Source organism: Taudactylus pleione, unplaced genomic scaffold, assembly GCF_031769625.1.
Source record: "Taudactylus pleione unplaced genomic scaffold, aTauple2 ptg000523l, whole genome shotgun sequence".
Classification (NCBI taxonomy): domain Eukaryota; kingdom Metazoa; phylum Chordata; class Amphibia; order Anura; family Myobatrachidae; genus Taudactylus; species Taudactylus pleione.
In genome coordinates, this window is record NW_028284925.1 from 2,414,602 (window position 1) to 2,438,801 (window position 24,200).

General features: G+C 47.1%; 1 protein-coding gene across 2 annotated transcripts in view; it reads left to right on the forward strand.

Annotated features, from left to right (window-relative positions):
• The window catches only part of SIDT1 (SID1 transmembrane family member 1), a 118,557-nt gene extending 100,981 nt beyond the window's left edge, over positions 1-17,576 (forward strand). Inside the window, exons 20-27 of one of the 2 annotated variants that reach the window (XM_088450773.1) lie at positions 7,492-7,600; positions 8,326-8,340; positions 8,499-8,575; positions 10,161-10,207; positions 12,683-12,788; positions 15,025-15,135; positions 15,296-15,409; positions 16,472-17,576. In XM_088450773.1, the coding sequence (XP_088306899.1) occupies positions 7,492-7,600; positions 8,326-8,340; positions 8,499-8,575; positions 10,161-10,207; positions 12,683-12,788; positions 15,025-15,135; positions 15,296-15,409; positions 16,472-16,534 (642 nt within the window). In that variant the 3' untranslated portion in view covers positions 16,535-17,576. The remainder of the gene's footprint in view (positions 1-7,491; positions 7,601-8,325; positions 8,341-8,498; positions 8,576-10,160; positions 10,208-12,682; positions 12,789-15,024; positions 15,136-15,295; positions 15,410-16,471) is intronic. The other variant, XM_088450774.1, reaches the window with a different exon arrangement.
• The last annotated feature ends 6,624 nt before the right edge of the window (positions 17,577-24,200 follow it).

Sequence of the window (24,200 nt, forward strand, 5' to 3'; positions counted from 1 at the left end):
CTCTGAACCTCTAGAAAAATTGATCCTCTCCGGATGGGATGGGTTGCCCCATAGGATAAAGTCAATAGTGCTTTTCCCGGAGGTTTGTCTCTCTCTGGCCTGGTGGCTGCAGAAAGCTCACCTAAACAAGGGGCACCCCCTTTGGGATTGCGGACAGGGTCCTTCTGACGACGGACGCCAGTATCCGTGGCTGGGAAGCAGTGACAGGTCTACACTTGTTCCAGGGCAGGTGGACACCAGTAGTTTTTGCGCTTCCCATAAACATCTGAGAACTCTGAGCAGTATTCAAGGTTCTCCAGCATGCAGGACAGGTCCTCCACGGAAATACCGTGCAGGAACAGTCTGACAACGCCATCATGATGGCTTATGTAAACCACCTAGGAGGTTCCCGAAGTCGGGCCACACTAACAGTGGTGTCCCAAATTCTGGCTTGGGTGGAAGGCTATATCTCTGCCGTCATCGGCAGTGTTCATTCAGGAATCCTCAGATGGAAAGCAGGCTTTCCCAGCCGTCAGGACGTGCATTCAGGGAAATGTCCTCTTCATCAGGAGGTGTTCAATCTTCTGGTGAACAAATGGAGCCTTTCAGAGATGAGACTCTTATGGTAGACGTATGTAGGTCCAGTGGACCTTCCAAGTTGTGTACCTCGTCCCTCCGTTATCCCTTCTTCCTCCAGTAATAGCAAGAAGGAGGCGCGCTCCTGCTGATAGCTCGTGCGTGGGTCAGACGGCACTATTATTCAGATCTTTGGAGCCTTTCAGTTAACACTCCGAAGCTGTTGCCTCTACGACCGCACCTGTTGTCTCAAGATCCTGGCTGATACCCAGACCTGGGTTGTCTGTCCTTGACGGTGTGGCGGTGGAGACTGCCCTCTTAAGGTCTAGGAGTTTTTCCAGCTCTATAGTCAACAGGGCCTCTGTCCATGCTAAGAGCTCGGAAGCTTTTATCTGCAAGAATTTACCATCAGGTATGGCATACTTTCTTTCAGTTGTGTCGCCCTAGAGGCTATGCTCCTCGGGTATTCCGGATATCCAAAGTGTTGGCTTTCCTACAGGTGGGCTTAGATAACGGTCTTCGCCTTGCTTACCTGAAGGTGCAGGTTTCTGCCCTGTTGGTTTCATCGTAGGATTGCTACTCTTCCTGATGTCCGCACCTTTGTGCAGGGTGTACATTATATTCAGCATCCCTTTGTTCCACCTGTGGCTCCTTGGGATTTGGCTGTGGTCCTTAGGGCTTTCTGAGGACCGCCATTTGATCCACTGGGCTCAGTGGATTTCAATTGGCTTACGGCTAGGACTGTATTCCTTCTGCCCATTGATTCAGCCGGTAGGATCTCAGAATGGGGGCTCTGTCATGTAGACCTCCCTTTTTCTCATCTTTCCTAGGAACAGGGCAGTGCTTCGCACTTGCCCTGGTTTTTTACCTACGGTGGTGTCTAGTTTCCACATCAATGAGGAAATTATAGTACCTGCCTTTACTTCCCCAGTCCTTTCTTGGTGAGGCCTCTTTGGATGTGGTACAGGCTCTAAGAATTTAAGTTGACCGTACCAAGGGGAAGTTGACATTTAGGAACTCAGACTCTCGGTTTTGTCCTTTCTGGTTTCCATAAAATGGGTTGGCCTGCCACTACGCTAACTTTGGCAGAATGGATTCACAGGTCTTCCTGTTCCATCCTCTATTAAAGCTCTTCCACTAGATCTGTGGGTCCTTCGTGGGCAGCTCGACGTGGCGCCTCAGCGGTTCAGCGGTGATTGGCAGCCACGTGGTCATCTTTCCATATTTTTGTAAGGTATTATGCTTTTGATACCTTCGCCTCTCAGGATGCTTCCTTCGGGCGGCGGATTCTCCTTACAGCACAGGAGCGTCCCCACCCTTAAAGGATACTGCTTTGGGACATCCCCAAGGTATCCTGTGGATACCTTATGGACCCTGAAGTAGAAAATGAGATATGGTAAGAACTTACCCTTGTTATCTCTATTTCTACGAAGTCCATAGGGTTCCACAGGACTCCCGCCCTGTCGCACCTGTACTGCAGATGGGCTTTGATCTGGTCACCGGTTTCTCCGTCTCCTTCTGGTGAGAATGTGATTCTTGTGTGTTCCAGACTGTCTCCTCTCTCTTTTTTGCTCCTGCTCCGGCCTATGGCTTGTTACGAAACTGAGTGGCCTGAGGCTCGGGGGCGGGGTATAGGAGAGGGACCCCACTGCATCCTGGGAGGCTGAAAATTTAACTCTGTGGTGCCTGGATGTCTGCCGCCATCGCCTATACCCCCAAGGTATCCTGTGGAACCCTATGGACTTCGTAGAAATAGAGATAACAAGGGTAAGTTCTTACCATATCTCATATTATTCCCGTGTGCCTTATGCAGACAGTTATACCAATGAAACGCGTTGCTGGGAATACTGTATACGGCTACTCGTGGAGAACTGCAGGCAGCGCGTTTGTGTAAGGGCAGCGCTGCCTCATTATCTCCTGGTCAATGTATCCGCTCTATAGGTTACCGCCGCTGTGTCCTCTATGTTCTATACGTAAATGTACGACACCTGTGTGACAGGTAATTACCCAAGAATTGGTTCCAGGATGGAGGCGCAGCTGACCCAACAACTAGAGGCGTAAGGAACGCGATGAAAGATTCATGGCTTGATGCTTTCTAATAGTATTAGCATTTGAGGGAAGTTCCAAGATTTTGGTTTTATCAGAAATAGCGGCACAACATTTATACGTCATAATTGGATCAGTACGTTTGTTCATCAAAGGGAAAACTAGGGCTCTATGGGCCTGATTCAGCAAGCAACGCAAGTGAGAGAACGCACGTTGCGAGCCGATGTTTGCGAGCTGCGCATGCATCGCGTTGTGCGTCCGCAAACAGGTTGCGGAGTACGGTAAGGGCCCGATTCAGACCCGTTCGCTAGGCTGTGTTCACATGCAGAAAAAGGAGGGGGATTTAACCCCCTATTGTACCTCAGCACACTGAATAATACGTCCGGGGCGTGAACCCCTTAGGGACTGCTGGTAACAGAGAAGCCGTGACGTGGCCCAGCAGCCTCCCATGTATTTGCAAATGCATGCAACTAATATCTCTGAATTTCTATGACCATATAGTCTTCATATATTGTTGCAGGTATTATTCAGTGTGCTGAGGTACAATAGGGGGTTAAATCCCCCTCCTTTTTCTACTTAGTGTGACCCCTCCCTTTCATGCACCTGATTAGTACTGCTGGATTGATTGAGCAGCTGCCATTTTTGTTTGTGTGTTCACATGCAGCCTGCCAATGTTTGCAATCTGCACATAAGTCGCACTGCGCGTGCACGAACTAGTCCATGCGATAGGGAAGCGTTCGCTCGCTGCGCATAGCTATCTCGCTAGAGTGAGTGACAGGAGAAGCCATTTGTGGGTGGTGACGGGATGGACGATGGAAACAGGGGAGTGGTGTTGCGAACTCAGGCGTGTCTGAGCCTCTTAACGCCGTGTCAGAGGCGTGCATAATTAAGCGGCAGCGTCATAGTACACGTCACATGGCTGAATTACACACTGAAGCATTCGCAGTGCTTGCGGTAGGGTATGGTCAGCCACAAGTGCAGCGTACGCTTCCGATAGTACTCGATGTTACCGATTGTTGCGTACACTTCCTGGAGCTGATGTGGGATAGTGGGCGTCTTATGACAGACTGGTGGCCGTCTAAATACACACAGCGATCGCTCGCCAATACATAGTGGGCGTGCTAATGCCTTGCCATGCGATCGTGGGATTTGCATATTTTGGCTGCGTTCGAATGCTTCTAGCGAGAAGGCCTGAATCGAGCCCAAAGTACCATCCAATCAGCTCCTGTCACTTTACAGGTTGTGTTTGAAAAATGAGGTATTTTATCTCCATCCACTTTCTCTCTCTCCAAGGCTTAGACCCCCTGATGCCTCAACGTGTCCTATGATCACACACTCTTCCCCGTTCTAGACTGTGCATTATAAGCCATCTCCGGTAACATCATGTACAGGATACTGTTCATACCTTGAGGTTCCCCTCTGTCATGTCCTATGATCACACACTCTCCCCCGTTCTAGACTGTGCATTATAAGCCATCTCCTGTAACATCATGTACAGGATACTGTTCATACTGTGAGGTTCTCCTCCGTCATGTCCTATGATCACACACTCTCCCCCGTTCTAGACTGTGCATTATAAGCCATCTCCGGTAACATCATGTACAGGATACTGTTCATACTGTGAGGTTCCCCTCTGTCATGTCCTCTGATCACATAACTCTCCCCCGTTCTAGACTATGCATTATAAGCCATCTCCGGTAACATTATGTACAGGATACTGTTCATACTGTGAGGTTCTCCTCCGTCATGTCCTATGATCACACACTCTCCCCCGTTCTAGACTGTGCATTATAAGCCATCTCCTGTAACATCATGTACAGAATACTGTTCATACTGTGAGGTTCCCCTTTGTTATGTCCTCTGATCACATAACTCTCCCCTGTTCTAGACTGTGCATTATAAGCCATCTCCAGTAACATCATGTACAGGATATCGTTCATACTGTGAGGTTCTCCTCCGTCATGTCCTCTGATCACACACACTCCCCCGTTCTAGACTGTGCATTATAAGCCATCTCCGGTAACATCATGTATAGGATACTGTTCATACTGTGAGGTTCTCCTCCGTCATGTCCTATGATCACATAACTCTCCCCCGTTCTAGACTGTGCATTATAAGCCATCTCCTGTAACATCATGTACAGAATACTGTGCTTACTGTGAGGTTCCCCTCTGTCATGTCCTCTGATCACATAACTCTCCCCCGTTCTAGACTATGCATTATAAGCCATCTCCGGTAACATCATGTTCAGGATACTGTTCATACTGTGAGGTACTCCTCCGTCATGTATATGATTACACACTCTCCCCCATTCTAGACTGTGCATTATAAGCCATCTCCTGTAACATCATGTACAGAATACTGTTCATACTGTGAGGTTCCCCTCTGTCATGTCCTCTGATTACATAACTCTCCCCTGTTCTAGACTGTGCATTATAAGCCATCTCCAGTAACATCATGTACAGAATACTGTTCATACTGTGAGGTTCTCCTCCGTCATGTCCTATGATCACACACTCTCCCCCGTTCTAGATTGTGCATTATAAGCCATCTCCTGTAATATCATGTACAGAATACTGTTCATACTGTGAGGTTCCCCTCTGTCATGTCCTCTGATCACATAACTCTCCCCCGTTCTAGACTGTGCATTATAAGCCATCTCCAGTAACATCATGTACAGGATACTGTTCATACTGTGAGGTTCTCCTCCGTCATGTCCTATGATCACACACTCTCCCCCGTTCTAGACTGTGCATTATAAGCCATCTCCTGTAACATCATGTACAGAATACTGTTCATACTGTGAGGTTCCCCTCTGTCATGTCCTCTGATCACATAACTCTCCCCCGTTCTAGACTATGCATTATAAGCCATCTCCGGTAACATCATGTTCAGGATACTGTTCATACTGTGAGGTACTCCTCCGTCATGTATATGATTACACACTCTCCCCCGTTCTAGACTGTGCATTATAAGCCATCTCCTGTAACATCATGTACAGAATACTGTTCATACTGTGAGGTTCCCCTCTGTCATGTCCTCTGATTACATAACTCTCCCCTGTTCTAGACTGTGCATTATAAGCCATCTCCAGTAACATCATGTACAGAATACTGTTCATACTGTGAGGTTCTCCTCCATCATGTCCTATGATCACACACTCTCCCCCGTTCTAGATTGTGCATTATAAGCCATCTCCTGTAATATCATGTACAGAATACTGTTCATACTGTGAGGTTCCCCTCTGTCATGTCCTCTGATCACATAACTCTCCCCCGTTCTAGACTGTGCATTATAAGCCATCTCCAGTAACATCATGTACAGGATATTGTTCATACTGTGAGGTTCTCCTCCGTCATGTCCTATGATCACACACTCTCCCCCGTTCTAGACTGTGCATTATAAGCCATCTCCTGTAACATCATGTACAGAATACTGTTCATACTGTGAGGTTCCCCTCTGTCATGTGCTCTGATCACATAACTCTCCCCTGTTCTAGACTGTGCATTATAAGCCATCTCCAGTAACATCATGTACAGGATATCGTTCATACTGTGAGGTTCTCCTCCATCATGTCCTCTGATCACACACACTCCCCCGTTCTAGACTGTGCATTATAAGCCATCTCCGGTAACATCATGTACAGGATACTGTTCATACTGTGAGGTTCTCCTCCGTCATGTCCTATGATCACATAACTCTCCCCCGTTCTAGACTGTGCATTATAAGCCATCTCCTGTAACATCATGTACAGAATACTGTTCTTACTGTGAGGTTCCCCTCTGTCATGTCCTCTGATCACACACTCTCCCCCGTTCTAGACTGTGCATTATAAGCCATCTCCTGTAACATCATGTACAGGATACTGTTCATACTGTGAGGTTCCCCTCTGTCATGTCCTCTGATCACATAACTCTCCCCCATTCTAGACTGTGCATTATAAGCCATCTCCGGTAACATCATATATAGAATACTGTTCATACTGTGAGGTTCTCCTCCGTCATGTCCTCTGATCACACACTCTCCCCTGTTCTAGACTGTGCATTATAAGCCATCTCCGGTAACATCATGTACAGGATACTGTTCATACTGTGAGGTTCTCCTCCGTCATCTCCTATGATCACACACTCTCCCCCGTTCTAGACTGTGCATTATAAGCCATCTTCTGTAACATCATGTATAGAATACTGTTCATACTGTGAGGTTCCCCTCTGTCATGTCCTCTGATTACATAACTCTCCCCCGTTCTAGACTGTGCATTATAAGCCATCTCCTGTAACATCATGTACAGAATACTGTTCATACTGTGAGGTTCTCCTCCATCATGTCCTATGATCACACACTCTCCCCCGTTCTAGATTGTGCATTATAAGCCATCTCCTGTAACATCATGTACAGAATACTGTTCATACTGTGAGGTTCTCCTCCGTCATGTCCTATGATCACACACTCTCCCCCATTCTAGATTGTGCATTATAAGCCATCTCCAGTAACATCATGTACAGGATATCGTTCATACTGTGAGGTTCCCCTCTGTCATGTCCTCTGATCACATAACTCTCCCCCGTTCTAGACTGTGCATTATAAGCCATCTCCAGTAACATCAGGTACAGGATATCGTTCATACTGTGAGGTTCTCCTCCGTCATGTCCTCTGATCACACACTCTCCCCCGTTCTTGACTGTGCATTATAAGCCATCTCCAGTAACATCATGTACAGGATATCGTTTATACTGTGAGGTTCTCCTCCGTCATGTCCTTTGATCACACACTCTCCCCTGTTCTAGACTGTGCATTATAAGCTATCTCCGGTAACATCATGTACAGGATATCGTTCATACTGTGAGGTTCTCCTCTGTCATCTCCTCTCTCCATGCTCTTCACTTCCAGGTTTTCGGAAAGGACAACTGGTGGTTCTGGGTGATCTTTTCCATCTTCCACATGGCGGGGTCACTGGCTCTAAGCACGCACATCTACTACATGGGACGTTTCAAGATAGGTGAGATGGGGCCCCAGGCTCTGTAACTCCGCACAACTCACATCTTGTCCATGGTTTTAGTTTCCATAATAAATAGTTCTGCTGTATTAGACGTGGGAAACAAGGGTACAAGTTCTGCACCAATAAGGGCATCTCCCGCTACTGTCATCTTCATTATGAGGATAGGGATCATTCTCATATCTCCATACTGAATTCAGCCATGTCAGCTCTACATTATATGGATACTAGAAGTCACTGTGGAGTTCTGGAACCATATATAAAGACGAGGCTGTAGGTATAGTGCAGGTAACATCACTGTGACTTCTAATGTTCATATAATTTACAGTGGGGACGGGATGATTCCTGAAGTGATTACATCAGAACTCATCGATTATAAGCGATGACATCATAAATAACAGTTTATACATATGCCAAGATTACATGTGCATTATAAAGGCCTAGGGGTATATTTACTAAGCAGTGTTAGGAGTCAGAGGGAAAAGTGATAAGAAAGTGATAAGGTGCCAGCCAATCAGCTCCCAACTATCATTTTTCAAACACAGCCTGTGAGATGACAGTTGGGAGCTGATTGGCTGACACCTTATCACTTTTCACTCTGTCTCCTAACACTGCTTAGTAAATAGACCCCATAGTGACTGTTGTGTCGCCCTGTGGTGATCTCAGGGATAGCACGCACTGTCCTCACTCCCTGTCTCTCTCCTCTCTCCTCTGCTGTCTTGTTCCAGATGTGCACAATGCAGGTAACGTCACTTTCCGCTCTGTGGGGTTTTCTGTGTGTTTAGGGATTTCCTTGCTGAGACCATAATGTATGTGACAGTGACCCCTGCATTCCCTGTAGTATGTCACATGGGGGCGCTGTCCCTTCTGTGCCTCATCTGACCCCCTCCTCTCTATACAGACTTCGGGATCTTCCGGCGGATCTTCCAGATCCTCTATACAGACTGTACACAGCAGTGCAGCCGGCCTATGTACATGGTAAGTGACAGCCATTCTCTTCTAGAAATCCTCCTCATTACTGTATGTCAGATATATGAGCGAGAAACATTTCTGGGAAGAACGTGGAGATTGTTTTTCAACATTATTATTATTATTACACTAATATAATATGTCACCGGTCAGGGATTACGCAGCCATGTCGTTATTTTACACTGGCGATAACACTCTAATTTACATAGAGAGGGCTCTGGGGGTAACACGCTAACTTACATACCGATACCGGCATCCCAACAGACAGAATCCCGACACCCTTCGGTAAGTAAGGTAAGACTAACCCTTACCGCTAACACTCCCTCCCTGGTGCCTAACACAACCACCCCTCTCAGTGCCTAACCCTAACCCGTCCTGCTAACCTCCCCTCTCTCAGTGCCTAACCCTAACCTCCCCTCAGTGCCTAACCCTAACTTTCCCCTTGCCGATGCCTAACCCTAACCTGTCCTGCTAACCTCCCCTCTCAGTGCCTAACCCTAACCCGTCCTGCTAACCTCCCCTCTCAGTGCCTAACCCTAACTCGTCCTGCTAACCTCCCCTCTCAGTGCCTAACCCTAACCCGTCCTGCTAATCTCCCCTCTCAGTGCCTAACCCTAACCTCCCCTCAGTGCCTAACCCTAACCCGTCTTGCTAACCTCCCCTCTCAGTGCCTAACCCTAACCCGTCCTGCTAACCTCCCCTCTCAGTGCCTAACCCTAACCCGTCCTGCTAACCTCCCCTCTCAGTGCCTAACCCTAACCCGTCCTGCTAATCTCCCCTCTCAGTGCCTAACCCTAACCCGTCCTGCTAATCTCCCCTCTCAGTGCCTAACCCTAACCCGTCCTGCTAACCTCCCCTCTCAGTGCCTAACCCTAACCTCCCCCTTGCCGGTGCCTAACCCTAACCCGTCCTGCTAACCTCCCCTCTCAGTGCCTAACCCTAACCTTCCCCTTGCTGGTGCCTAACCCTAACCTCCCCCTTGCCGGTGCCTAACCCTAACCCGTCCTGCTAACCTCCCCTCTCAGTCCCTAACCCTAACCTCCCCCTTGCCGGTGCCTAACCCTAACCCGTCCTGCTAACCTCCCCTCCCAGTGCCTAACTCTAACCTCCCCCTTGCCGATGCCTAACCCGTCCTGCTAACCTCCCCCTTGCCGGTGCCTAACCCATCCTGCTAACCTCTCGTCTTAGTGCCTAACCCTAACCTCCCCCTGCTAACCTCCCACTTGCCGGTGCCTAACCCTAACCCGTCCTGCTAAGCTCCGTCTTAGTGCCTAATCCTAACCTCCCCCTGCCCGCTGCCTAAGCCTAACCCTCCCCCTAACCGCCAATACTTACCTTTGGGATGCCGGCGGTTAGGATTCTGGTGCCGGAATCCCGACACTGTCGGTATTTCGACCATGGATGCTGACTCCATCCTACGTGACACACAGCAGCCAGTTTTTGGTGCAGGATCAGGATCTCAGCATAAAGCTACGCGTTCCGATTTCATAGCTCACTCCTGATACAGACGCGGTGTGACGCAGTGCGAGTCTGACATGTGACCAGCGTTAGGGATTTCTCTGCTTTATCTGACTCTCCTCATTCTCATTCTCAGGACAGGATGATTCTGTTAATCGTGGGAAACGTCTTCAATCTGTTCTTGTGAGTATTGGACACAGTATGACGTCTCCGACCGCAGAATAAATCCACAAATAATCATTAATAACAGTTAGTTCTGCTGAGGCCTCTGGTTCAGCTTTGTCCAGGTGGTGATGGTCACCCAGTAGGGTCTTCTAGGGGAACCTTGTTACACCGTGCTGGTGTCAGTATAAAATGGTTTTATCACATTTCTGGGAACAGTGTGCCCGTTACCTAATTGTATTTCTCACCACTAGGATATGATATAACCGCTAGGACAGACTCTCACTTCTAGGGGGTATATTTACAAGAGTGAGCCGTTGCCCATAGCAACCAATCAGATTCTACTTAACATTTAACTAGCACCTTCTAGAAGATGGGTAGAATTTGATTGGTTGTTAAGGGCAACATCTCCACTCCTAAAATCTCTCACTTTAGTAAATATACCCCTAGGACAGAGTCTCAGCAGCAGGACAACCTCACACCACTAGGACATTATTACACCACTAGGACACGTCCTCACTACTAGGACATTATTACACCACTAGGACACGCCCTCACTACTAGGACATTATTACACCACTAGGACACGCCCTCACTACTAGGACACGTCCTCACTACTAGGACATTAATACACCACCAGGACATTATTACACCACTAGGACATGCCCTCACTACTAGGACATTATTACACCACTAGGACATGCTCTCAATACTAGGACATTATTACACCACTAAGACACGCCCTCACTACTAGGACATTATTACACCTCTAGGACATGCCCTCACTACTAGGACATTATTACACCACTAGGATATGCCCTCACTGCTAGGACATTATTACACCACTAGGATATGCCCTCACTGCTAGGACATTATTACACCACTAGGACATGCCCTCACTACTAGGACATTATTACACCACTAGGACACGCCCTCACTACTAGGACACATCCTCACTACTAGGACATTAATACACCACTAGGACATATCATTACTAGGACATTATTATACCACTAGACATGTCACTACTAGGACATTATTATACCACTAGGACATTTCACTACTAGTACATTATTATACCACTAGGACATTATTACACTACTAGGACTTGTCACTACTAGGACATTATTATACCACTACGATATGTCAATACTGGGACATTATTACACTACTAGGACATTATTATACCACTAGGAAATTACCTCACTGCTAGGACATTAGTACACCACTAGGACATGTCATTACTAGGACATTATTATAGCACTTGGATATGTCACTACTAGGACATTATTACACCACTTGGATATGTCACTACTAGGACATTATTATACCACTTGGATATGCCCTCACTACTAGGACATTAATACACCACTAGGATATGTCATTACTAGAACATTATTACACAACTAGGACATGTCATTACTAGAACATTATTACACAACTAGGACATGTCATTACTAGGACATTATTATACCACTTGGATATGTCACTACTAGGGCATTATTATACCACTTGGATATGCCCTCACTACTAGGACATTAATACACCACTAGGATATGTCATTACTAGAACATTATTACACAACTAGGACATGTCATTACTAGAACATTATTACACAACTAGGACATGTCATTACTAGGACATTATTATACCACTTGGATATGTTACTACTAGGACATTATTATACCACTTGGATATGCATTTACTACTATAGATCAGGGGATGGGAACCTTTTTTCTGGGCCACTTTGATATGTATAACATTATTTGCAGGCCTGGTTTAGGCCCGTCACATGGAGGCGGGGGCCGCAATCGCTGGTGATTACAGCAATCCTGAGGATGCTCGGGGGGGCTGTAAGGGAAGCGATGTGACCGTCTGAAGCGTCCTAAGCATACTCCAGGTGGCATTGCTGCATAGATTCTGGCTGCAGGGTGCCATGCTAGGCCAAACGAGGCTAGCAGAATAAAGCTCTGAGGGCCAGGCCAAATGATACAGAGGGCCTTATAAGACCCCCGGGCAGGAGGTTCCCCATCCCTGCTATAGATCCTTGATATGCTCTAGAATAGATCCTGGGCATTCTGCAGATCCTTTGTGTGCTGTAGAGTAGATCCTGGGCATTCTGTAGATCCTGTGTGCTCTAGATTAGATCTTGGGAATTCTATAGATCCTCGGTAAGCACTATAATAGATTCTGGGTTTTCTATAGATCCTGGGCATTCCATAGATCCCTGGTATGCTGTAGAATAGATCCTGGGCATTCCATAGATCCCTGGTATGCTGTAGAATAGATCCTGGGCATTCTATAGATCCCTGTATGCTCTAGAACCTGAATTGTTATTTCCCTCTCAGTTACATAGCACATGGCAGGTTTGTGATCGCCTTCCCCACAGTCACCTTGAGGGTAGCATGAAATCGAGGAGCTTGTATCGTTGTTTTTGAGCCTCTGTAACTATGTAACCAGTCTGTGACCCCTGACCCTTTGCTCCTGGTCTTTCAGCGCCATCTTTGGACTGGTATACCGACCTCGGGACTTTGCCTCCTACTTACTGGGCATCTTCATCTGTAACTTGCTGCTGTACCTGGCCTTCTACATCATCATGAAGGTGACTTCTATACATATCGTCTGTCATGTTTACACATTCGTAAGGCGCGGTTCCCCGACCTTATCTCAGCTGAAGATGTTTGTGCTGCATTTAGTCAAACGGTGCCTAAAATGTATAGACAACAGGCTACAACAATATGGGAGCAAGTAGTATATGTAAGGAAGACATTTTAGTTCCAGAATTCAATAATATACAATGAAATATAAAGATCTAAGTTACCCCAATATTCCGGGCCCTCTGAATGCTGCAATGGTTCAGCCCTGAGACCCCCCCCCACCACCACCACCATCATAATACCATGGACCTGACCAGACTGACGGCGGTGTTGAGTCTTCCCCACTCACTTATAATACTGGGAAGTTTACAGCAGAGGATCACTGACAATGGGGGGAGAAGGGTATGCAGTGGGGAAGCCGGCGGACCTAATCCCGACAGCCGGCTTCCCGACCGCTTAATCCCAGCGAGGGTTAAATGACAGGCATCTAAATCTAGACGCCTGTCATTTTACCGACGCCCGGCATTCCGATCGAAGGGACGCCGGGCGCGGAAAGCCGCGGGGGTGGGGAGAAGGGTTAGGTTTAGGGTTCCCGGGGTGGACTTAGGGTTAGGCACCCCCCCGGGGGATTTAGGCTTAGGGGTGAAGAGATTATTAGTCCGCTAGGGTGACGCTACACCTATTGTTAAGTACGGGAAGCAGAGGGTTGGTCTCAGCGAACTGTGTGGTCATCTGGGACGCCGAGTCTGCGCAATTGTGGAGATGGTATGTGATAACTGTGATAATTGTGATAACTGTGATAACTGTGATAATTGTGATAACTGTGATAATTGTGATAACTGTGATAACTGTGATAATTGCTAGAAGCAGGAAGCAAAAGATTAACTGTGTGGGAATCTTGTTGGCGAGCCTGTGCAATTATTGAGGTAATAGAGGACCGGTGGCCTCTTTAAATCGTTTCCATCGGTGGTGGCAGTTTGGTAAGTGAGGTATTTGTATTACGGCGCTCTGTCTATAGCAGAGGTGCCCCCCCACGTCAGGGATACTGGGTACGGGTCCCTGACAGGCTGTATGCAGTTTTAGAAGTAAAGTAAAACATTTTGTCGTAAATCAAACTTGTTATTGAAGGTGTCTTAAGGTGCGTATCCACTACTAGATCCCGGGACTGGCACGATTACGACATTGCAATCGTGCTGTCGTCTCCCTAGGGATGCAGTGCCGACACGTTCAGTGTAGGCACATCAATCATCCCCGTACATTGTCAACCTGATGACCAGCATGTTCGGGCGATGATAAATGTCAAAAAAGACCAGCGGGCACGCGCATCGCTGGTCGTTTTTGACATATAAATTCCCGATTACTGAGCAACTGCACGAGTACGATGTCATAATTGTGCAATCGCTCAGTAAGGTCACGTAGTGGATACGGGAAGCAATCGGGAAGCCGACTGCCTAAATACCGGCAGCTGGCTTCCTGACTGTCTTATCCCGGCATGGGTGAAATGCCGGGCGTCTACATGTAGACGCCCGCATTTCTCTGACGCCGGGAGACCGGCGCCCGGCATCACGATCGTAGTGATGCCGGGCGCCACGAGCGGACAGCCGCGGTGGGGGGGGAGGGTTAGATTTAGGGCTCCCGGGGGGACTTAGGGTTAGGCACCCCCCCAGGAGGGTTAGGCTAGGGGGAGGGAGGGTTAGGGTTAGGCACCCCCGGGGAGGACTTAGGGTTAGGCACCCCCCCGGGGGACTTAGGTTTAGGCAGCGGGAAGGGGGGGTTAGGTTTAGGCACTTAGAGGGGGGGCTAGGGATAGGCACTGGGGAGAAGGTTAGGGTTAGGCACCCCTAAGGAGGGTTAGGGGAGGGAATTAGGTTAGTCAATACTTACCTTAGGGACGATCGGGATTTTCACCCATGTCGGGCAGCCGCTGTCGGGATTCCGGCGGTAAATCATACAGATTCCGGGAGAAGACACTCCGGAGTTCGCCCCACTGAAGTAATACTTTATATTTTATCTTGCCGTGGAAACCTCCTACCGGATCTATATATGCAGTTATTATTAAAATGATCCTTTAATTAAAAACATAATTACGTTTTTGCCTTTAATATCTTTTTTTTTTTTACATTCACTTCATTAACTGCTCTTGTTCTCAGACTGATGAAACTGAAAATCTCTGCTGAGGGTGAGATGACTGATTGGGCAATGCTCTGCTATTACACACCTTGCTGTCCTCCTATTTTACAGCTCCGCAGCTCAGAGAAGATCCTGCCGCTGCCGCTTTTCTGCATCGTTGCCACCGCTGGTGTCTGGGCTTCTGCTTTGTACTTCTTTTTCCAAACCCTAAGCAGCTGGGAGGTGAGAATGACCCATGTGCCCTGCATCGTATCGCGCGCTGTGCTCTATCGCCCCCTAATGACTGGAAGCTTACAGTGCACCAACAAAAAAAAAAAAAATATATATATATATATTCCACATAGATTTATAAGCTCTGTTCACCGTATTCATTTATTTGTAGGAGACCCCGGCCCAGTCCCGAGAGAAGAACCGGGAGTGTATAGTCATGCACTTCTTCGACGACCACGATATCTGGCACTTTCTTTCTTCAACTGCCATGTTCTTCTCTTTCCTGGTGAGTGCGTCCAGCCTGGGAGCGTGTATGTGGGCGAGACAGCCCAGAAAAAGGATGCCGTAGCTTAAATTATTATATTGTACTAGAAGAGCTCGGGTGCCGCCCTGCTAATCTTTTTGCGGGCTCCATCTTCCGTGTAAAAGCGATAAACTCTGATGGACGACGTCATTCATGGAATAGCACTTGGTCCGTGCATACATAGATATAAAAGACAGGCACATAGGTCTCCATCAGATTCACCGGGATGTCAGTATACAGGACAGGGGTGAGCTACATGGGTGTGGTATGACTAGTCAACATTCAGGACATTGACAGAATGTCAACACCGGAATGACGATGGGTTCTGAATGTCGACAGTCAGAATGTCGAATGGGAAATAGGTCGGCAACCAATATAATTTATAATAAACGAAATATAGGATAATATGTCGGACGGACACTGTAATGATAAAAAATGGTGCTACCATGGGGTGTGTACATCCAATAGTAAGCAGCTGTTAGCAATAAGAGTAGAGTCAGTTCTCACATAAGAATAGAGTCAACAAAATAGGAAAAAACAGCGCTCTGCAGTAATAATAACTGTATACATAAATCACAACAAAGTATAACATTTAATCTTCTGGATCCATGAACAGATAATTACAATATAAAACACGTATATACGTATATATGAGTAAAAGTGGTAGTAGCACAATTATAGTAAGGTAAAAATGACCCAAGCCACATAAGTAAGTGTTCAGTCCCATAAGTGAGTATCCAGCACAAAGTTATAATTGCCAGATCCAGTGTCCGGAATTGTGGGGTTCCTGTAGCAATGCTGCCTTTGCAGTGTGATAGTCCCCTGTAACACAGGTCTGGCCAGCTGGAAACATAGGCAATGCCAGAAAACACCAATGTAGGCAAAGTGTAGACGGGCTTTGGCTGGACTGTAAGTGGTGGATGGTGATTCAGATATGCTGACGCGTTTCGCTGTGTGCAGTCACAGCTTGATCAAAGGACAGTGTAATGATGTTTTGTATTGTTTGAGTTTTCCAGCATTAAATCCCGGAATATCTGTCTTCAGGTTCTTCTCACCTTGGATGACGACCTGGATAATGTTCGCAGAGATAAGATCCCGGTCTTCTAAGGAGAATAAGCTGGCAACGTTCCGCATCTCCAACTATTACAAAAGGTGCTCTCGGCATCTCATTAAGCCCGTGTCCCGGGCAGGAGATGATATGACGGATTACGTTCCTTCGTCCAGGGGTAGAACGCAGGAGGAACACCCAGAGAGAATGTTCTGTCCTTACCTTGGCCAACCAGCTTTCTGAAGGATCTAAATGCTGCCTATACAGACTCAGGCTGATGCCAGCCCGGTCTAGTGCCACCTACCTGCAACACTAAGTCATCACGCCCATATACTGGTGCAAAATTAACTTGACACCCTCCGTGATACTAGCCACTGTTACAAAGACATTGAATCTCTGTATAAATCCAGTCCCAACGTTTATGTTGGCACAGTCCAGGTCTTTGTTTTTGCCAAAACTTCTCAGATACAGGGAAAAAAAAAACTGGCTCAAAGACAAGGTCGCTGTTCAATGATTGGATGACCAGGAATTTGCCAGTGGCCATGACGCATACAATGTGCGGTACAAATGTTATACTTTGTTACATTCTAAAGCTTTTTAAAGAAGAGTCTACAAGAAATTCAAAGTTTAAACTGCTCTTACGATGCCCAGTGTGTGCCGTCCTTCGGGCGACTCTTTCAGTGCCACAACGCCGTCCTTCGGACGATTCTTTCAGTGCCACATCGCTGCTCGTGTTTGTACAGTTTGTTGTTGACTTTCGGAAATAATTTATTTAAGTGTGATTTAGATTTTTTTTTTTTTTTTTTTTAAACAAAATCTCAACTTGCCCCAGTTATCCTGCGGGGGGCCGGGAAAGAGTGAATGTTGGACCATTTGTGAATACGTTCCCTGGTGAAACTAAGCCACAATGACCGCCCCGTGCACAGTGTCATGTATAACAGCACTTTTATATCTCCTAATGCATTTCCACGTTATTATTATTATAATGATTATTATTATGTTTGAGGAAGGACAGTAAATGCATCCAGATATTTATCACTTACTGTTGTTTCTAGGATAACATTGCAAAAGTGTTAATAAAAACATTCTTATAAACACTAACATTATTAGTAATACCCCAGTACTGTGCACTCATACAGTATACGTACATATGTCATAGTGCCCTCATACAGTATACGTACATGTGTCATAGTGCACTCATACGGCATACGTACATGTGTCATAGTGCCCTCATACGGTATACGTACATGTGTCATAGTGCCCTCACTTGGTATACGAACATGTGTCATAGTGCCCTCATACGGTATACGTACATGTGTCATAGTGCCCTCATACAGTATACGTACATATGTCATAGTGCACTCATACAGTATACGTACATGTCATAGTGCACTCATACAGTATACGTACATGTGTCATAGTGCCCTCATACAGTATACGTACATATGTCATAGTGCACTCGTGCACTCATACGGCATACGTACGTGCGTCATAGTGCCCTCATACGGCATACGTACGTGCGTCATAGTGCCCTCATACGGCATACGTACGTGCGTCATAGTGCCCTCATACGGCATACGTACGTATGTCATAGTGCCCTCATACGGCATACGTACGTGTGTCATAGTGCCCTCATACGGCATACGTACGTGTGTCATAGTGCCCTCATACGGCATACGTACGTGTGTCATAGTGCCCTCATACGGCATACGTACGTGTGTCATAGTGCCCTCATACGGCATACGTACGTGTGTCATAGTGCACTCATACGGTATACGTACGTGTGTCATAGTGCACTCATACGGTATACGTACGTGTGTCATAGTGCACTCATACGGTATACGTACGTGTGTCATAGTGCACTCATACGGCATACGTACGTGTGTCATAGTGCCCTCATACGGTATACGTACCTGTGTCATAGAGCACTCATACGGTATACGTACATATGTCATAGTGCACTCATACGGTATACGTACATGTGTCATAGTGCACTCATACGGTATACGTACATGTGTGATAGTGCACTCATACGGTATACGTACATGTGTTATAGTGCCCTCATACGGCATACGTACATGTGTCATAGAGCCCTCATACGGCATACGTACATGTGTCATAGTGCCCTCATACGGCATACGTACATGTGTCATAGTGCCCTACATGTGTCATAGAGCCCTCATATGGTATACGTACATATGTCATAGTGCCCTCATACGGTATACGTACGTGCGTCATAGTGCCCTCATACGGCATACGTACGTGCGTCATAGTGCACTCATACGGCATACGTACGTGTGTCATAGTTCCCTCATACGGCATACGTACGTGTGTCATAGTGCCCTCATACGGCATACGTACGTGTGTCATAGTGCCCTCATACGGCATACGTACGTGTGTCATAGTGCCCTCATACGGCATACGTACGTATGTCATAGTGCCCTCATACGGCATACGTACGTGTGTCATAGTGCCCTCATACAGTATACGTACATATGTCATAGTGCACTCGTGCACTCATACGGCATACGCACGTGCGTCATAGTGCCCTCATACGGCATACGCACGTGCGTCATAGTGCCCTCATACGGCATACGTACGTGCGTCATAGTGCCCTCATACGGCATACGTACGTGTGTCATAGTGCCCTCATACGGCATACGTACGTGTGTCATAGTGCCCTCATACGGCATACGTACGTGTGTCATAGTGCCCTCATACGGCATACGTACGTGTGTCATAGTGCCCTCATACGGCATACGTACGTGTGTCATAGTGCACTCATACGGTATACGTACGTGTGTCATAGTGCACTCATACGGTATACGTACGTGTGTCATAGTGCACTAATACGGTATACGTACGTGTGTCATAGTGCCCTCATACGGCATACGTACGTACATACGTACGTGTGTCATAGTGCCCTCATACGGCATACGTACGTGTGTCATAGTGCCCTCATACGGCATACGTACGTGTGTCATAGTGCCCTCATACGACATACGTACGTGTGTCATAGTGCCCTCATACGGCATACGTACGTGTCATAGTGCCCTCATACGGCATACGTACGTGTGTCATAGTGCCCTCATACGGCATACGTACGTGTGTCATAGTGCCCTCATACGGCATACGTACGTGTGTCATAGTGCCCTCATACGGCATACGTACGTGTGTCATAGTGCCCTCATACGGCATACGTACGTGTGTCATAGTGCCCTCATACGGCATACGTACGTGTGTCATAGTGCCCTCATACGGCATACGTACGTGTGTCATAGTGCCCTCATACGGCATACGTACGTGTGTCATAGTGCCCTCATACGGTATACGTACGTGTGTCATAGTGCACTCATACGGTATACGTACGTGTGTCATAGTGCACTAATACGGTATACGTACGTGTGTCATAGTGCACTCATACGGTATACGTACGTGTGTCATAGTGCCCTCATACGGCATACGTACGTACATACGTACGTGTGTCATAGTGCCCTCATACGGCATACGTACGTGTGTCATAGTGCCCTCATACGGCATACGTACGTGTGTCATAGTGCACTCATACAGTATACGTACGTGTGTCATAGTGCGCTCATACGGTATACGTACGTGTGTCATAGTGCGCTCATACGGTATACGTACGTGTGTCATAGTGCGCTCATACGGTATACGTACGTGTGTCATAGTGCCCTCATACGGTATACGTACCTGTGTCATAGAGCACTCATACGGTATACGTACATATGTCATAGTGCACTCATACGGCATACGTACATGTGTCATAGTGCACTCATACGGCATACGTACATGTGTGATAGTGCACTCATACGGCATACGTACATGTGTCATAGTGCACTCATACGGCATACGTACATGTGTCATAGTGCCCTCATACGGCATACGTACATGTGTCATAGTGCCCTCATACGGCATACGTACATGTGTCATAGAGCCCTCATACGGCATACGTACATGTGTCATAGTGCCCTACATGTGTCAAAGAGCCCTCATACGGTATACGTACATATGTCATAGTGCACTCATACGGTATACGTACATGTGTCATAGTGCACTCATACGGTATACGTACATGTGTGATAGTGCACTCATACGGTATACGTACATGTGTGATAGTGCACTCATACGGTATACGTACATGTGTCATAGTGCACTCATACGGTATACGTACATGTGTCATAGTGCACACATACGGTATACGTACATGTGTCATAGTGCCCTCATACGGTATACGTACATGTGTCATAGTGCCCTCATACGGCATACGTACATGTGTCATAGTGCCCTACATGTGTCATAGAGCCCTCATACGGTATACGTACATATGTCATAGTGCCCTCATACGGTATACGTACATGCGTCATAGTGCACTCATACGGCATACGTACGTGCGTCATAGTGCCCTCATACGGCATACGTACGTGCGTCATAGTGCCCTCATACGGCATACGTACGTGCGTCATAGTGCCCTCATACGGCATACGTACGTGTGTCATAGTGCCCTCCTACGGCATACGTACGTGTGTCATAGTGCCCTCATACGGCATACGTACGTGTGTCATAGTGCCCTCATACGGCATACGTACGTGTGTCATAGTGCACTCATACGGTATACGTACGTGTGTCATAGTGCCCTCATACGGTATACGTACGTGTGTCATAGTGCCCTCATACGGTATACGTACGTGTGTCATAGTGCACTCATACGGTATACGTACGTGTGTCATAGTGCACTCATACGGTATACGTACGTGTGTCATAGTGCCCTCATACGGCATACGTACGTACATACGTACGTGTGTCATAGTGCCCTCATACGGCATACGTACGTGTGTCATAGTGCCCTCATACGGCATACGTACGTGTGTCATAGTGCCCTCATACGGTATACGTACGTGTGTCATAGTGCCCTCATACGGTATACGTACGTGTGTCATAGTGCCCTCATACGGTATACGTACATGTGTCATAGTGCCCTCATACGGTATACGTACATGTGTCATAGTGCCCTCATACGGTATACGTACATGTGTCATAGAGCCCTCATACGGCATACGTACATGTGTCATAGAGCCCTCATACGGCATACGTACATGTGTCATAGTGCCCTCATACGGCATACGTACATGTGTCATAGTGCCCTACATGTGTCATAGAGCCCTCATACGGTATACGTACATATGTCATAGTGCCCTTATACGGTATACGTACATGTGTCATAGTGCACTCATACGGTATACGTACATGTGTCATAGTGCACTCATACGGTATACGTACATGTGTCATAGTGCCCTCATACGATATACGTACATGTGTCATAGTGCCCTCATACGGTATACGTACATGTGTCATAGTGCCCTCATACGGCATACTTACATGTGTCATAGTGCCCTACATGTGTCATAGAGCCCTCATACGGTATACGTACATATGTCATAGTGCCCTCATACAGTATACGTACATGTGTCATAGAGCCCTCATACGGTATACGTACATATGTCATAGTGCCCTCATACAGTATACGTACATGTGTCATAGTGCCCTACATGTGTCATAGAGCCCTCATACGGTATACGTACATGTGTCACAGAGCCCTCACACAGTATACGTACATGTGTCATAGTGCACTCATACAGTATACGTACATATGTCATAGTGCCCTCACACAGCATACGTACATGCGTCATAGTGCCCTCACACGGCATACGTACATGCGTCATAGAGCCCTCACACGGCATACGTACATGCGTCATATTGCCCTCATACGGCATACGTACGTGCGTCATAGTGCCCTCATACGGCATACGTACGTGCGTCATAGTGCCCTCATACGGCATACGTACGTGCGTCATAGTGCCCTCATACGGCATACGTACGTGCGTCATAGTGCCCTCATACGGCATACGTACGTGCGTCATAGTCACTCATACGGCATACGTACGTGCGTCATAGTGCACTCATACGGCATACGTACGTGCGTCATAGTGCACTCATACGGCATACGTACGTGCGTCATAGTGCACTCATACGGCATACGTACGTGCGTCATAGTGCCCTCATACGGCATACGTACGTGTGTCATAGTGCCCTCATACGGCATACGTACGTGTGTCATAGTGCCCTCATACGGCATACGTACGTGTGTCATAGTGCCCTCATACGGCATACGTACGTGTGTCATAGTGCCCTCATACGGCATACGTACGTGTGTCATAGTGCCCTCATACGGCATACGTACGTGTGTCATAGTGCCCTCATACGGCATACGTACGTGTGTCATAGTGCCCTCATACGGCATACGTACGTGTGTCATAGTGCCCTCATACGGCATACGTACGTGTGTCATAGTGCCCTCATACGGCATACGTACGTGTGTCATAGTGCCCTCATACGGCATACGTACGTGTGTCATAGTGCACTCATACGGCATACGTACGTGTGTCATAGTGCACTCATACGGCATACGTACGTGTGTCATAGTGCACTCATACGGCATACGTACCTGTGTCATAGAGCACTCATACGGTATACGTACATGTGTCATAGTGCACTCATACGGTATACGTACATGTGTCATAGTGCACTCATACGGTATACGTACATGTGTCATAGTGCACTCATGCGGTATACGTACATGTGTCATAGTGCACTCATGCGGTATACGTACATGTGTCATAGTGCCCTCATGCGGCATACGTACATGTGTCATAAAGCCCTCATACGGCATACGTACATGTGTCATAGAGCCCTCATACGGCATACGTACATGTGTCATAGTGCCCTACATGTGTCATAGAGCCCTCATACGGTATACGTACATATGTCATAGTGCACTCATACGGTATACGTACATGTGTCATAGTGCACTCATACGGTATACGTACATGTGTCATAGTGCACTCATACGGTATACGTACATGTGTGATAGTGCACTCATACGGTATACGTACATGTGTCATAGTGCACTCATACGGTATACGTACATGTGTCATAGTGCACTCATACGGTATACGTACATGTGTCATAGTGCCCTCATACGGTATACGTACATGTGTCATAGTGCCCTCATACGGTATACGTACGTGTGTCATAGAGCCCTCATACGGTATACGTACATGTGTCATAGTGCCCTCATACAGCATACGTACATGTGTCATAGTGCCCTACATGTGTCATAGAGTCCTCATACGGCATACGTACGTGTGTCATAGTGCCCTCATACGGCATACGTACGTGTGTCATAGTGCCCTCATACGGCATACGTACGTGTGTCATAGTGCCCTCATACGGCATACGTACGTGTGTCATAGTGCCCTCATACGGCATACGTACGTGTGTCATAGTGCCCTCATACGGTATACGTACGTGTGTCATAGTGCACTCATACGGTATACGTACGTGTGTCATAGTGCACTAATACGGTATACGTACGTGTGTCATAGTGCACTCATACGGTATACGTACGTGTGTCATAGTGCCCTCATACGGCATACGTACGTACATACGTACGTGTGTCATAGTGCCCTCATACGGCATACGTACGTGTGTCATAGTGCCCTCATACGGCATACGTACGTGTGTCATAGTGCACTCATACAGTATACGTACGTGTGTCATAGTGCGCTCATACGGTATACGTACGTGTGTCATAGTGCGCTCATACGGTATACGTACGTGTGTCATAGTGCGCTCATACGGTATACG